The sequence below is a fragment of the Rutilus rutilus genome (genome assembly GCF_951802725.1).
Source record: "Rutilus rutilus genome assembly, chromosome: 9".
Lineage (NCBI taxonomy): Eukaryota > Metazoa > Chordata > Actinopteri > Cypriniformes > Leuciscidae > Rutilus > Rutilus rutilus.
The window spans coordinates 30,802,147-30,816,095 of NC_140223.1; the positions used below are offsets into that span (position 1 = coordinate 30,802,147).

General features: G+C 36.5%; 2 protein-coding genes across 2 annotated transcripts in view; both read right to left on the minus strand.

Moving 5' to 3' along the window:
* The window catches only part of LOC311297098 (uncharacterized protein), a 312,417-nt gene that overhangs the window by 98,777 nt on the left and 199,691 nt on the right, over positions 1 to 13,949 (minus strand). The window lies entirely within an intron of this gene.
* Positions 1 to 13,949, minus strand: part of LOC311297102 (uncharacterized protein) — a 39,322-nt gene that overhangs the window by 1,032 nt on the left and 24,341 nt on the right. The window contains exons 10-16 of the mRNA XM_084419216.1: positions 4,246 to 4,323; positions 3,728 to 4,157; positions 3,411 to 3,494; positions 3,247 to 3,310; positions 2,825 to 2,917; positions 610 to 2,559; positions 355 to 511 (exon numbers count right to left, since the gene is read on the minus strand). Coding sequence (XP_084275342.1) covers positions 355 to 511; positions 610 to 2,559; positions 2,825 to 2,917; positions 3,247 to 3,310; positions 3,411 to 3,494; positions 3,728 to 4,157; positions 4,246 to 4,323 — 2,856 coding nt within the window. The remainder of the gene's footprint in view (positions 1 to 354; positions 512 to 609; positions 2,560 to 2,824; positions 2,918 to 3,246; positions 3,311 to 3,410; positions 3,495 to 3,727; positions 4,158 to 4,245; positions 4,324 to 13,949) is intronic.

The window sequence follows — 13,949 nt, forward strand, 5'->3', positions numbered from 1 at the left end:
TAAATCTGTTCAAGTGCACGGTCATGACATTTTTTTATTTATTTAATTTCTTTTCGGTTCTCAGTGTGTTTTGGCTCAATATTAATATAAATGCAGTCAGTTTCATCTCAAGTGAATGTAAACAGTAGGAACTAAAACAAATGAATAGGTATCAAAACAACAGATCTGTCTTACAGCTAAAATCTTCAGCTACATTAAAACAATAGAAAATTAAGCTTACATCACTAATGGATCTGACAAATGTATTTCTAATTCATCTAAATTAACAATATTATTTATTAATGCATTTAAATGGCAACATTAAAATAAACTGAATCAAAACTATGAGTGTAATTTTCCCCATGAGACTCTCACCTGAGCTGTGAGATGTAGGGCAGACACTGGAGGAATCCCCTCACTTCACTCTCTTCATCTGTCCAGTCTATCAGCTCTACTGGTTTCTTCTCTGTTTGGAGTTTCAGCACTTCTAGGAGGATGGAGCTCTTTCTCTCTAAGAGCTTTATTCTCCAGACTATAGAGAATATTGTGAAATAATTTGTAAATTAAGAAAACATAGAAGAAAAGGTTATATGAAAAGTATCTGTTTAAAATGTTTCACATGTATCTCACCATCTACTGGTACTGTTTTTTCACTAGGTTTGCTGGTGACGTCCTCATAGACAGCAGAGACTCTGACTCTATAGCAGGTGCTGTGAGGAACAGTTAATGTACATTCACACTGAGGTCCTTGTGTTAGTACTGATGACCAGCCCTCCAGTCCTGCTTCTTTATACTCAACCATATACCGCAGCACTGGACAATATTCATCAGCTTCAGCCCTCAGCCAGGTGACTCTGAGAGTGTCTCTGTCCAGCTTATTCACTAAGGGTTGCCCAGGTGTTGCTGGAAACACTGTCTGAAAGTTCATAATTTTACTAAAGTTCATAGAGTCCTGCTCAATAAACATACACCTCAGCTGATATTGATGGCCAGACTTTAGATCTGATATCATACAGGGTTCTCTGGTAATTGTGGAATCAAAAACCATCTGTTTCCAAGTGTTGTTGTTGCTTCCATCATGACCCAAAGCCCTGTACTCCACTATATATCTCTCAATGTTTTTGGTTTGCGGTTGATTCAGTTTCAGGGACACACTGGTGTGTTTTATGTGAGCTATTTGGGTGAGATCTGGTTTTACTCCAAGCTTCACATTTCTGCTCACAATCCTTGCATCACGATAAAACCGCACAGCACATTCTGGAAACCCATCACCAGGTATCAATGCAGCAATGAACTTGGTTTGATCTGCATCTTCATTTGCAGCAATAAACAGTTGTACTTTAATAAGCACTTTATCATTGATTCTAACAGGTCTAAACTGGAGTGAATCATTTTGTATAATGTGATCAGATTCAATGTGCTGCCTCAGAGCAGTGAGGAATGAATCTTCAACATCTGGTGAGAAAAGCGTGAGACACATCACTCTGGTTATCTGAGAGTGACTGATGACCTGCTTTAACTCTGCCTGTGATTTCACAACAGTGATGTCTGCAGCTCTGCAGTCACTCAGAATCTTCAGCTCAGTTTCTTTATTCTCCAGCCACTGGTTTGTTTTCTCTGCACTGAATGGTGATTGACTGTGCCTTTCTAGGAGATCCTGTAAACTATTTTCTCTTTTCCCTTCTTTAATGTGAACAATGTCTGTGATTCCTTTCTGAAATGTTGTCTGGTATTCCTGCAGAAGCTCTGAAAACTCTATTATATTATCTTCCAGAGTCGGAGACCACATAATCACCTTTACACTGATGTAGTCTGTTATCATGTCCTGACAGATCCTGATCTGTTTTCTCAGATGTTCCAGAATATTCTCAGCTTGTTGCATCAAGTTTTCTCTGACTCCACTCAGAGCAGCACACACTGAGCTCTTGACCAGTTTCTTCAGAGGATACAGCCAGACCTTCAGAGGAACTGCTCTCTCACCTTTAGATCCAAGCAGTGTCGGGAGAGAACTGTAGATCTCCACTGCCTTATCAAAAGACACTGGACTCTTCCAATCACCCACATCAATGTAGAGACTACAAGCAAGTAATGAGCTTTTAACTTTTTCACTGGTACTCAAGTTTGAAATAATATGGTTTGAGCAAAATGTTGACGTCATCTTTTTTAAAACATCAACATTTTTTGCATTTTTCTCATGGTTTGAGCTCTCACTATCAAAAACAAAAAAAGCTTGACCTCCAAAGTACACAGCGGTGACCACGTGTGTTGCTGTGGTTTGACCAACCAATGCAGAGGGCGCTGCTTCCTGTAACAGTCTTTGGCTGATCATGTCCAGTCTGGTGGTGGTTCTGTAGTGTAGTGTGGCTCTTTCCTGATAATGAGATTGTTCTGGGTGGTTTAGAAACGCTGTAGCCCCATTCATTTGTCCAGTCTGGGTGCCAGCTTGTAACACTGGGGACATTTCGAGGACTCTGAATCTTTCCTGAAGGGAGTCATTTTCCAACACCTTCACATATGTTTGTGGCCGAGGCAAAGATACTTTCATACGGGCTAACGTATCTTCATCCCACATAAAGGTACCTGCAAACAGATCATAATGCAAATTGTGCACATGATTTCTTTGTACAAGTGTTTTCTTGCCTTTTCTGAAATATTTATAGAATTTATTTACAGGTCACTAATTGCACTAATTGTGAAATTGACAGCCTTGTTTAAAAATATTTCTGTAAGCTCTTAAAATGCCTCAATTTAAATGACATGAGAGTTGGAAAAACTGTAATCATAACATTTTGTTTTCTGCCCGTTTGTTTGTTTATTTATAATATTGCTTCAACAAAAACCTTACCTTGGCAGAAAGAATTGCTGCGACTGTCATACAACATTCCAAGACGTAAAGGACGACCTAGAGCAGCCATCTCAATCACATCTGAGGGAAAATCTGAAAATCATACAAACAGAAAAACATGTAATAAACACGTTTAAACAGCTGAGACAGATATACTTGACGCAAACTTGATGTATACTGTAATGTAACTTCGTCCCACAGAAAAATATCTGCAAACACATTGATGTGCTACGTATGATTTTATTTAACAAATATCTGCTTATTTTTGCAAGGCTATTTATTTTGCTCCTGTCACAAATAAATGTATTGGGGCATTACTGATAAAATAGATTAATAACATGATATTCTGATCAGTAATTAACAAAGTGATTCTGTGACAGAAATAGTGCATTAAAATCAATACAGACACTGTATTTACCCACCGTTACAGTGCACTGCAAATCTTTTACACAAACGTTTTGTCTTCGCATCTCTGTCTTTCAAGGTCTGAGAAAACAAACATCAAATTAAAATCTTTTGAAAATTTAAAAGAACATTAAAATATTTGCTCCAACAGGTGAGTTGGTTAAAAAGCATCCGATGTTACCGCTTTCAGTTCAGTCACTTTTGCAGTCAGTTCTCTGATTTCATTTTGGGATTTTCTCTCTTCTTTGTGTGGTAAATGAATAGCCTAAGCAAAAGAAACATTAGTAGTCTAAGCCAAGGACATTATATTAATTGTTAAATGATCTTAAGTTTTAGATGAGGAAAAAACAGATTTATAAATGCCAGTTCAGGGGCCGGTGCAGTAGATGGAACAATTTCATTAAATGAGTGATTAAGAGTAAACTATTAACATTGCTGCATTTTCTAGTGACAGATGGACCGAAAGATAGACAAATAGACCGACAAATATCCAATCACCTCCACCAGGTTGTGCCTCTGCAGTGCTGGTACTGTGTAGTGTTGTCTGATGTGGGTCTCACAGTAAGACACAGAGCAGGTCAAACAGGATTTAACAGCTTTGAGCTTCTTCTCAGTGCAGATATCACAGGGCACATCTTCAGGTCCAGCGTAGCAGTGAGCAGGAAGAGCAGGACTAAATCCTGCCTTCTGGAGTTCCTCAATCAGTTTAGACAAAGCAACATTTACACTCAACACAGGACGACTTCTGAACCTCTTTCTGCACTGAGGACAAGCGTAACCTCCAGCTTGAGTTGGTTTGCTCCAGTAGATCTCAATGCAGTGTTTGCAGTAACTGTGTCCACAGGGGATGGAAACTGGATCCTTAAAGACCTCTGTGCACACTGGGCACTTGTAGTGATCCTCTGTCAGCAGAGTGGCTGAAAGTGTGCTGTGAAATTGATGTGAAAATTATATAATTAACAGCAATCATGTAAAATGTAAAGTAGAAAAAAATAGATGCACCACATATGGAGTACCTGATATCTGGAGATAACACCTTGTTTCGGAATGAACTGAGTCTATCAAATGGTTCCTCAACATTCTTCTTAATAATACTGTGATACATGTATGAAAAGAACATAAAAATGACATTTTAAATTAGTACTGTTTTATATTGTAGATTGAGTACTGTATTTCATTGTACACAATATACGAGGGACATAGATGGTTAACTGATGAACGGATTAACAAACCTGCCATATTTATTTATTTTTTTACACGTTTTGTTTTATATTTTTAGACAATCTACTGACACTCCAATTACTGTCATGTTAATAATAATGAACAACACAACTATTTCAAAAGCAGTTTTTCTGGAGCAGGTAGATTTTTCATGCTGCTTCCTCCATTTTACTTGTGACACACAGTGAAATGTCCTTTAGCAAGATGATCAACGGGATGTTACGCTTCGTTATTATGCTTCATGATTTTATGCTTATATCACTATCAGATTTAAAATAAATAGTGGTAATATAGCTAACCAGGGTTTGAAATTAACACCCGCCAAATGCGCTTAAAAATCAACTGTGGCAGGTAATGCTGTCAAACCATTGTATTGATCTGTCCACCTAAAATACATTTTTGGTGAAAAGGATGAGGATGAAAGAGGAAGAGAGGAGATGGCTGGATGACAGGATTTTGTTTGAATAAGAAATTAATATATGAAATCTAAATTTTATATATATATATATATATATATATATACACACACTCACCTAAAGGATTATTAGGAACACCTGTTCAATTTCTCATTAATGCAATTATCTAATCAACCAATCACATGGCAGTTGCTTCAATGCATTTAGGGGTGTGGTCCTGGTCAAGACAATCTCCTGAACTCCAAACTGAATGTCAGAATGGGAAAGAAAGGTGATTTAAGCAATTTTGAGCGTGGCATGGTTGTTGGTGCCAGACGGGCCAGTCTGAGTATTTCACAATCTGCTCAGTTACTGGGATTTTCACGCACAACCATTTCTAGGGTTTACAAAGAATGGTGTGAAAAGGGAAAAACATCCAGTATGCGGCAGTCCTGTGGGCGAAAATGCCTTGTTGATGCTAGAGGTCAGAGGAGAATGGGCCGACTGATTCAAGCTGATAGAAGAGCAACTTTGACTGAAATAACCACTCGTTACAACCGAGGTATGCAGCAAAGCATTTGTGAAGCCACAACACGCATAACCTTGAGGCGGATGGGCTACAACAGCAGAAGACCCCACCGGGTACCACTCATCTCCACTACAAATAGGAAAAAGAGGCTACAATTTGCACGAGCTCACCAAAATTGGACAGTTGAAGACTGGAAAAATGTTGCCTGGTCTGATGAGTCTCGATTTCTTTTGAGACATTCAGATGGTAGAGTCAGAATTTGGCGTAAACAGAATGAGAACATGGATCCATCATGCCTTGTTACCACTGTGCAGGCTGGTGGTGGTGGTGTAATGGTGTGGGGGATGTTTTCTTTGCACACTTTAGGCCCCTTAGTGCCAATTGGGCATCGTTTAAATGCCACGGCCTACCTGAGCATTGTTTCTGACCATGTCCATCCCTTTATGACCACCATGTACCCATCCTCTGATGCTATCCTATCAATATGGGCCAACATTTCTAAAGAATGCTTTCAGCACCTTGTTGAATCAATGCCATGTAGAATTAAGGCAGTTCTGAAGGCGAAAGGGGGTCAAACACAGTATTAGTATGGTGTTCCTAATAATCCTTTAGGTGAGTGTATATATATATATATATATATATATATATATACATATATATATATATATATATATATATACACACACAGTGTATAAGCTGTGACATAGTTAATCTAGTGAAGTTCCCCTACATGTGAGCTGCATTGCATTTGTGGTGATAGCATAAAGAAATCTAAAGTTACAGGATTTGGAACCAAGGTAGAATTTTTGTTTAGCCCTTGACATCCGAAAGGCATTTTTAAATGGTTCCTCCATGAGGAATATCTCATGATCGACGTAATTGATTATGATGATTTTGAACTAATTTCAATCGGTTGCATCTACTGTAAGTAATGATGTGCCATTTCCTACGATCTGTGCATGTTTCATGAAGCTACAAGTTAAAACACCACGTGAAAGCTACATTTTATTTTACTTAGCTGCATGTCCGCCTATGGAGTTTTATGTGTCTTAACCCTCTGGGGACCAAAAACGCGCCCGCGCGTTTTGCTCGTTTTTTTTTTTTAGCAATGAAAAATAAACACAAAATGCTCTGTTAATTTTGATCTTTCATTTTCGTGTAATACATCAATCGATCCTGTTCAGTTTCTATTTTTTTTCTGTATACTCACAATAAAAATAAAGTGTTTTGCTTTTTGACAAATAAAGAAAAATTAACATGATGCGATTTCTGCCTTCTCTCTGTCAGTAAACTCCCATTTGAAACGCGTTCGAAAATGTTCTATAACTCCGCGAAAATTCAGTCAAACAGACCCACGGGCATAAAGCTTGAGATCGCATCTTTTAAATGAAGTAATTTATATAAAAAACAAATATTATCAGCTTCTGTAATCTGTATAAAAAGAGAGCGATTCCAGTCGAGCTCATTACGAGCTCATTCAAAAGTAATGTGACCACTCCCCGGAGAGCGCGTGCTATTCAAATGCAAATTCTGAGAACGCCCACATCAGCTGTAAACAAAGCGCCGCGAGTGAGGCATAATATAGCCTACCTTATGGAGAAAAGTTTCCTCAGAACAGTGCTGATATGAGGAGCAATATCTCCTGATATGAGGAGCAGATCCCGCTGCGGAGTGAGGTAGGCTGTTATCTTTTCTCAAGTGTTAATGTGGAATAACGTTATGGAATAACGTTAGTGTAGGCCTATGTAAACAAAAAGATGAATCGCGTTTCTATAATATGAATCGCGTTTCTGTGAGATGAATGAAGGGTACATATTTGTAAAGACTGTTTAGCCTAAATATGAATCGCGCGTCTGTGTGTGAAAGAATAAACTGCTTTGCTATAGCCTACTGAGATGAGTAAAAATCGACTGAAATATGTTGAAATAAAATGTATTTGTATAAGCAACGTATTAAACTGCAAATTAAAATTTATAGGCTATGCCCTAATATTTCATAAAAACAACGTTACAGTCAGGCGAAGTATGAAAGACAACATTTTGTTGACTAGATTTGGGTACAGTTTTTACTGTAGAATATACTGTCACATCAAATAAGCTTTTGTTTAGCAATTTCTGCTCATATATATATATATATATAAAATACTATTTTTGTCAAAAATAAAGTCATAGACTAAGATGTTAGATGTTCCAATGTTGGCTATATTCAAACTAATGAATACATATGATAAAATGTAGGCCTATAATCTTTCTCTTTTTTTACAAAGAAAGAGTACACTTGAAATATTGTTGAAATTGTAATTATTGTTGTAATTGTAACTAGGGATGTCCCGATACCACTTTTTCACTTCCGATACCGATACCGATGCCGCAGCTTTGGCTATTTGCCGATACCGATATCAATCCGATATTTTTATTTTATTCTTGAACTAATACTAATACTAATAAAATATAATGGAAGCACTTTGCTCAATTAGCCACATAAAAACATCTCACTCAAATGGAGAACAAATACTTCTCCAGTATATAGTCCACAACAACAGTTGATAATGAAAGACTGCCAGCCTTTATTCAAGACCTTGAGATATGTTTGGTAACCTGAATGAATTTAAAATTAATTTGCTATATTTCAGATCAATATATTTGTTTCCTTAAAATTTTAAATAACTTTAACTTTATTCTCATCTGAATTATAAATAATTTATTTCTGTATAAAATAATACTACTTTTTAAAAAACACATTTGATTTTCTTTTTTATTCAATGTAGAATGTGTAACTTAAAAATAAACAGATTAGTGCTGTGTTTTAGGACAAGAAATGAAAACCAATGCAATGATGAATGTCCAAAAGATGAGATAATTTTTGCTTTTAAACAGCGTGTGTGTGTGTGTGTGTGTGTGTGTGTGTGTGTGTGATTTTGGTTGGGTGACAGTTACAGTTTGGCAAGAGTTTACAGTTTGACAAAAGCACAATGTTGTGTTTTACACAAATATAAGTAGGCTAAACACTTTTTGCAGTTTTAATGATGTCCTGTATGAAAATGACGGAGTATGTTTTTATGTTTCGTTTCCACTGTTCGATCGCGCCCGTGCCTCTCTCTCTCTGACACACACACACACACACACACAAACACACACACTCCAGCATTGCAATCTTGACATCGCAGCCTGTTCATTTTGTTGCATTCACACCAAACGCGAATAGAGCGTCAAATTTGCGTCTATCGCGTCTAGTTCGATGCTTGAACAGTTTGAATCCATTCGCGCGTCCAAAGCGAATAGGACGCGCCGCGCGCGTATAATGATAAAGTGAGAGTTTGAAGCGATATAGACGCGCGTTCAGAGCTAAGGCGGGCTACAGATTAGGTGTCCCTAAAGAACCCGCATATGCGGGTATCTAACAGTAACGTTAGTTCCGTATTACATTAATTAATGTGCACGCGAGATTTATCTATTTTAAAATCCATGCACCGAACGTACGTTCAGTACGAATACGTACCGTTCCACCCCTAATGGGTATCGGATCATAGGTATCGGATAATTTTTTTTCTCCCCTCCGATATCCGATCTAGCATTTTGGGCCAGTATCGGCACGATACCGATGCCGTGGATCGGATCGGGACATCCCTAATTGTAACCTTTTTAATAAAATAGCAAAACATATTTACAAGATAGATGTAAGCAAAATCTTAAATGGTCAATATAAGTCTTCTTCAAAATATATCTTTTGTCCTTGCATTGTGGCTCAGTCAGTGTCACACCTGAAAGAATGGCTCATTAGGCAGAGTCATTATGCAGAGTCATTATGCAGAGTGGGTGGGACATTGTAATCTCAGGTGTAAACTACTCCTCCTTCATGCCCCCTCGCATATTGGCTTTCCAAGCAAAACCTGTTTTACACTATTTAAATCAATGTTTTTTTTTTTTTTTTTGTGAACGATAAAGCAAGACTATTTTCACATAATTTTGAAGCCAGAACTCGAAGAGACAACATCCATTAGTCAAAAGTCTTGTGGGCACATATTTTGTATGAGTTTTGTGGTCTTATTTCAGCAACTTTCATTTTTATTTTTTTAAATAACCACGCATAAACATTATTCTCTTAAAAATACAAACATCTACATACATGTTGCTCGCATATTATGGTAGGCCTGTTTGTGTTATATAGAGTGAATTTAAACCTTTGCCATTAACATGTTTATAAATAACTGAAAAAAGCACAAATGTCAAGGCATGTCAGAACATCTCAAGGGCCCCAAAAACACCTTGGTCCCCAGAGGGTTAACTCCGTGAGGAATATCTCATGATCAATGCATTTTTGGGTGGGTGTACCACCGGTGGTACAATTCGGGTTTAGGGGGTTAAACATTTAAGAACAATAGTTATTTTTAGTCACGGATGGCGGTCTCTGGTTTCTGCCAATCTCATGTTAATCATGAGTACCTATAGAGTATATTGCATCCTTCATAGAGTCTTCCAAAGAGTCTTTAGTTTCATCAGATTAATAAAAGACAGAAACAGATGTACCGCTTCTTTCGGTAACAGTCGAGCTCCTGGATGCTACTGTGCAGTGCTGCTGACGACTTCCGTAAAAAGCATTAGACATCCCCTTTAATTATTTGTAAGTACTTTATTACTGTATACTTATAAAGTCTTACCTATGACTTAAACTGTGATACAGGAATTTGGCCATATTGCCCATCTTCAAGTCATTCATTCCTTGAGTGACTTGCAAAGGCATGTCTGCACACATCTTGCATTTTGTTTGGTCACACCACAAGGTGTCACTATGGCCTAAAAGCTTTGCTTAAATGCCCCCTCATTACCATAGACAAAGAAATGTAAAAAAAATAAAAAAATAAAATACACATACACAATACACATTTATTTTTGGTGTTTTTTTTTGTTTGTTTTTACATTTGTGTATATTTATTTATTTTATTTATGTGTATGTATGTATTTTTCTAATACATTTCTTTGTATATTTATTTATGTATTTATTTATTTATTATTTCGGCAGCTTTGGCATTCCATAGAAACTCTCTGTGTGGAAGAGCAGAGATTTACATCTTTGTATTGTCCCCTCCAAGCATGAAGCTTATTGAACTGTCCCAACCCTCCATATCTGTTAGGAGGCGAGCGTCTGTGGTTAAGTACTAAAAACAAAGAGAATTTGCATATGAACAATTCAGACTAAATCTTTATACTACTCATTAATATTATTAGAAAATAAATAAAGCATTAATGTCCTTCAAATGCCACACTTGTATTATAATAATAATTAAATGTTCCATCATTTCAATGACTGAGACGGTTCAAATAGACGGTTTGTCCGATGATTTGCTTTGTTTTAGAAGGCAACAGTTTTTTTTTTTTTTTTTTTTTTTTTACTCTCTGGATAATGAACCTCAAAAAGTTTTATTCCAGAACTGCAGTTTGTTTTGATTGGAATACAAATACAAATTCACTTACACTGTTGGATAATATTTGTTGCTTAATTTAATATGAACATGCAAGGTAATTCTATCTAAAAGCAAGCAAAATAATTATTGTCCTAAATCAATGCATTTTAGAACTGCAGAGTACACACAAAAAGCTCTGCTTTACAAAAGACCAAGTAGGTTTGTACAAGATTTAAACCTGTGTCATTGACATTGTTGAAAAACGTTCTACCACTCGATTATAAATTCACTTTCTGCAAAACTAGGAAAAGGCCAACGATTCAACTATTCATTTTAAACTTCATGAGAAAGAAAGAGAAACTGGGCCAGAAGTAGGTCTACTCGGCATGTCAGTGAGAGAGAAACACTTTATTCGTCTCACTTAGCAATAATAATAATAACATTTTTTGGAGAGGGCCTTTAGAAGTAAATTCTGTGAACCGTTGGATGTTCTTTGTGGTCATTTAGAGAAATGTGCCACATCTGTGACACAAATTAAGGATCCGCAAAAGTAATTTAAAAAAGGCTGACATGTAAATGTATATACAATACACATCTAATAAAATGCTAAAACTCATGTTGTGTTAACAAATTAATGTTTTTACATTTTTGGAAGGATTCCCCCAGCCACCCATGCCAAATCTCATTCTGCAAAAATAACATTTTGGCTTCAAAATGGCAATAGGCGATGACTTTGGAAAACATATCACTTCGTATCTACAATAATCATGGAACTTAATTACCAAATATAAAAATATTTAGCCTATTTTACATCAAATTACACAGTGAATATATTTGTCAAAAAAGGACAGAAAAGGAAAAACAAAGTAAGTGTGTGATCTGTTGAAATGCATCAGCAAATTATTGATGTAAGTTTATTAACGTTTTATTTGTGACATTAAATAATTTGGTAATTTTGGCAAAGTAAATAAATCCATTAGAAAACTAAGCTATGTCACTCCATTCAGAGTAATCCACATTTTCTATTTCAGAACATAATGCACACCTCTTTAATAATCTGAAGTATTGGCAAGTACTGTACAGTAAAAAGTAAGCATACTTCAAGCACTGCCGTCAATGTAATATTTCACTGTAATATTAGTAGTTAGCTGGACTCTGAAGCAGTGAAGCATCTATATGATAATTAGCCAAGATGAAATGTTATAATGTGATATTAGTAGGCTATTATTATTACCAATATTTTATTTCATCATTATACCTTCATTGACAAATGAAAATGTCACAATTCCAGCCTTACTGAGCAATAGTGATTTTGCAAATGAGTTTCAAGAGTATAGATACAGTAGATAGATGGATAGATAGATAGATAGATAGATAGATAGATAGATAGATAGATAGATAGATAGATAGATAGATAGATAGATAGATAGATAGATAGATGTTTGTAAGGTAGTTTTCATAAGCCCTTGTCTTCATAGCAAATTTACTCAAACATATATAATACCAATTTAAATAATCTCCTCTCTAGTGTTTTTTATAGCTAACGAATGAACTCTGAACATTGGATAACTTTCCTCAGGAAAATGCAACGTCAGAAGCTGTTTTATTGATGTTTTTCCGTGATTGAAACACAGACTGAGTAATTACAGATTGAGACGCCGCTTCTCTCCTGCGGCTATCCGGCGAGACTATTTGAGCAAATTTCTCTCCAAAATAGCATATTTCCAGTGCTGTTTGTTGCAAAATGTAATTTTGGTTACAGGCACCCATACACGCTTCGGATGAGTGTGTCGCCTGTCTGGACCCTACGTATGCCGAGGCCATGCACACTGAGACGAGCTGCTCTCACTGCTAGAGCATGAGTCTCGCCTCGCTGCGCTCGCGGATCGCTTTCTTTAACCCTCTGAGGTCGAAAAACGCGCGTTTTGCTGGATTTTCTTCACATTGTAGCACTATAAACTTAAATTACTCCGTCATTTATGGTCATACAGAAAAAAGAAATATAAAAAAATAATCTGTGATATTTCTACTTTTGTATGTGTCCACTTACAATCAAATCAAAACATTGTGCTTTTGTAAAATAAAGAAAATAAACAGGGTGTGCGTTCTGCCTCCCCGTCGCGGTGAACTTTTTTTTCTTGAGCACGTCTATAAACTGAAACCAAACTCAGCGAATACTTGTCACACATTTATGAGCCATATACCTTTATAAACATTTAAGTGTGTACTTTTAAATGATCGGATTCAAACTGAAAACAAATATTCTATGTTTAAGTAATTTGTATAAAACCAACAAGATGTCCAGCTTCTCAAACGCTTCCTAATTATTTTTTAATTTGACCACGCCTACGAGCGCAAAAGACATTCACATGCAAATCTCCACATGGAACGCGAACGCGCTCATTACCTCAAAAACAAAGCACCAACAAACTTCACAAGTCTCTGCTTTTCGTCGAGTTGGAAGACGCGCCTTGAGCTTAAATTGGCTTTACCTCAGAAGAAGAAGAACGCGATTTGAAGACAAGAAAGATGTTAGGTAAGAAATTCTTAAATATTAGTTTGTTATTGTTGCATAAATTTCACATTGCAGTTGAACTGTTGCTAGATATATGGGGAATATTATAATATTTAGACCCGTGTTTACTGTTACTGTGTTTGTGGATATCTGCTCAAACGTAGATATGTATAATATGGTAACCATAATATTTCATATTTTGGAGCGAGCTCTGGTTTTGAATGTATCATATTTGGAGCGCGATCGCGTTTGAATGTATCATATTTGGAGCGCGATCGCATTTGAATGTATCATATCGATTTTTTGGAGCGCGGTAATTACAGAATAATACACTTTACTGTAATTTCCTATGTATGAGTGGTTCCGTCAAAGCGAGACAGTTAAACATACCAAGAATGAAATATAAACAGTTAAGGATACAACGTTACACTCAAATGCACGAATAGAAGTATTTAGAAGTTCGTTCCTTCAAATAAACGTCATAAATGAAGTGAATATAAACTGTGAGACACACAGGAGTATTTGAGAGACATACGACATGCTTATATTCTAAGTTTAATATTCAAAGTTCGTGTATGTGTGTGCGTTAATGTGTGTGTCGGAATGTCTCTTGCAGAGGAACTGGATAAGCTGCTAAAGCTTGGTGGTCAAACTTTATG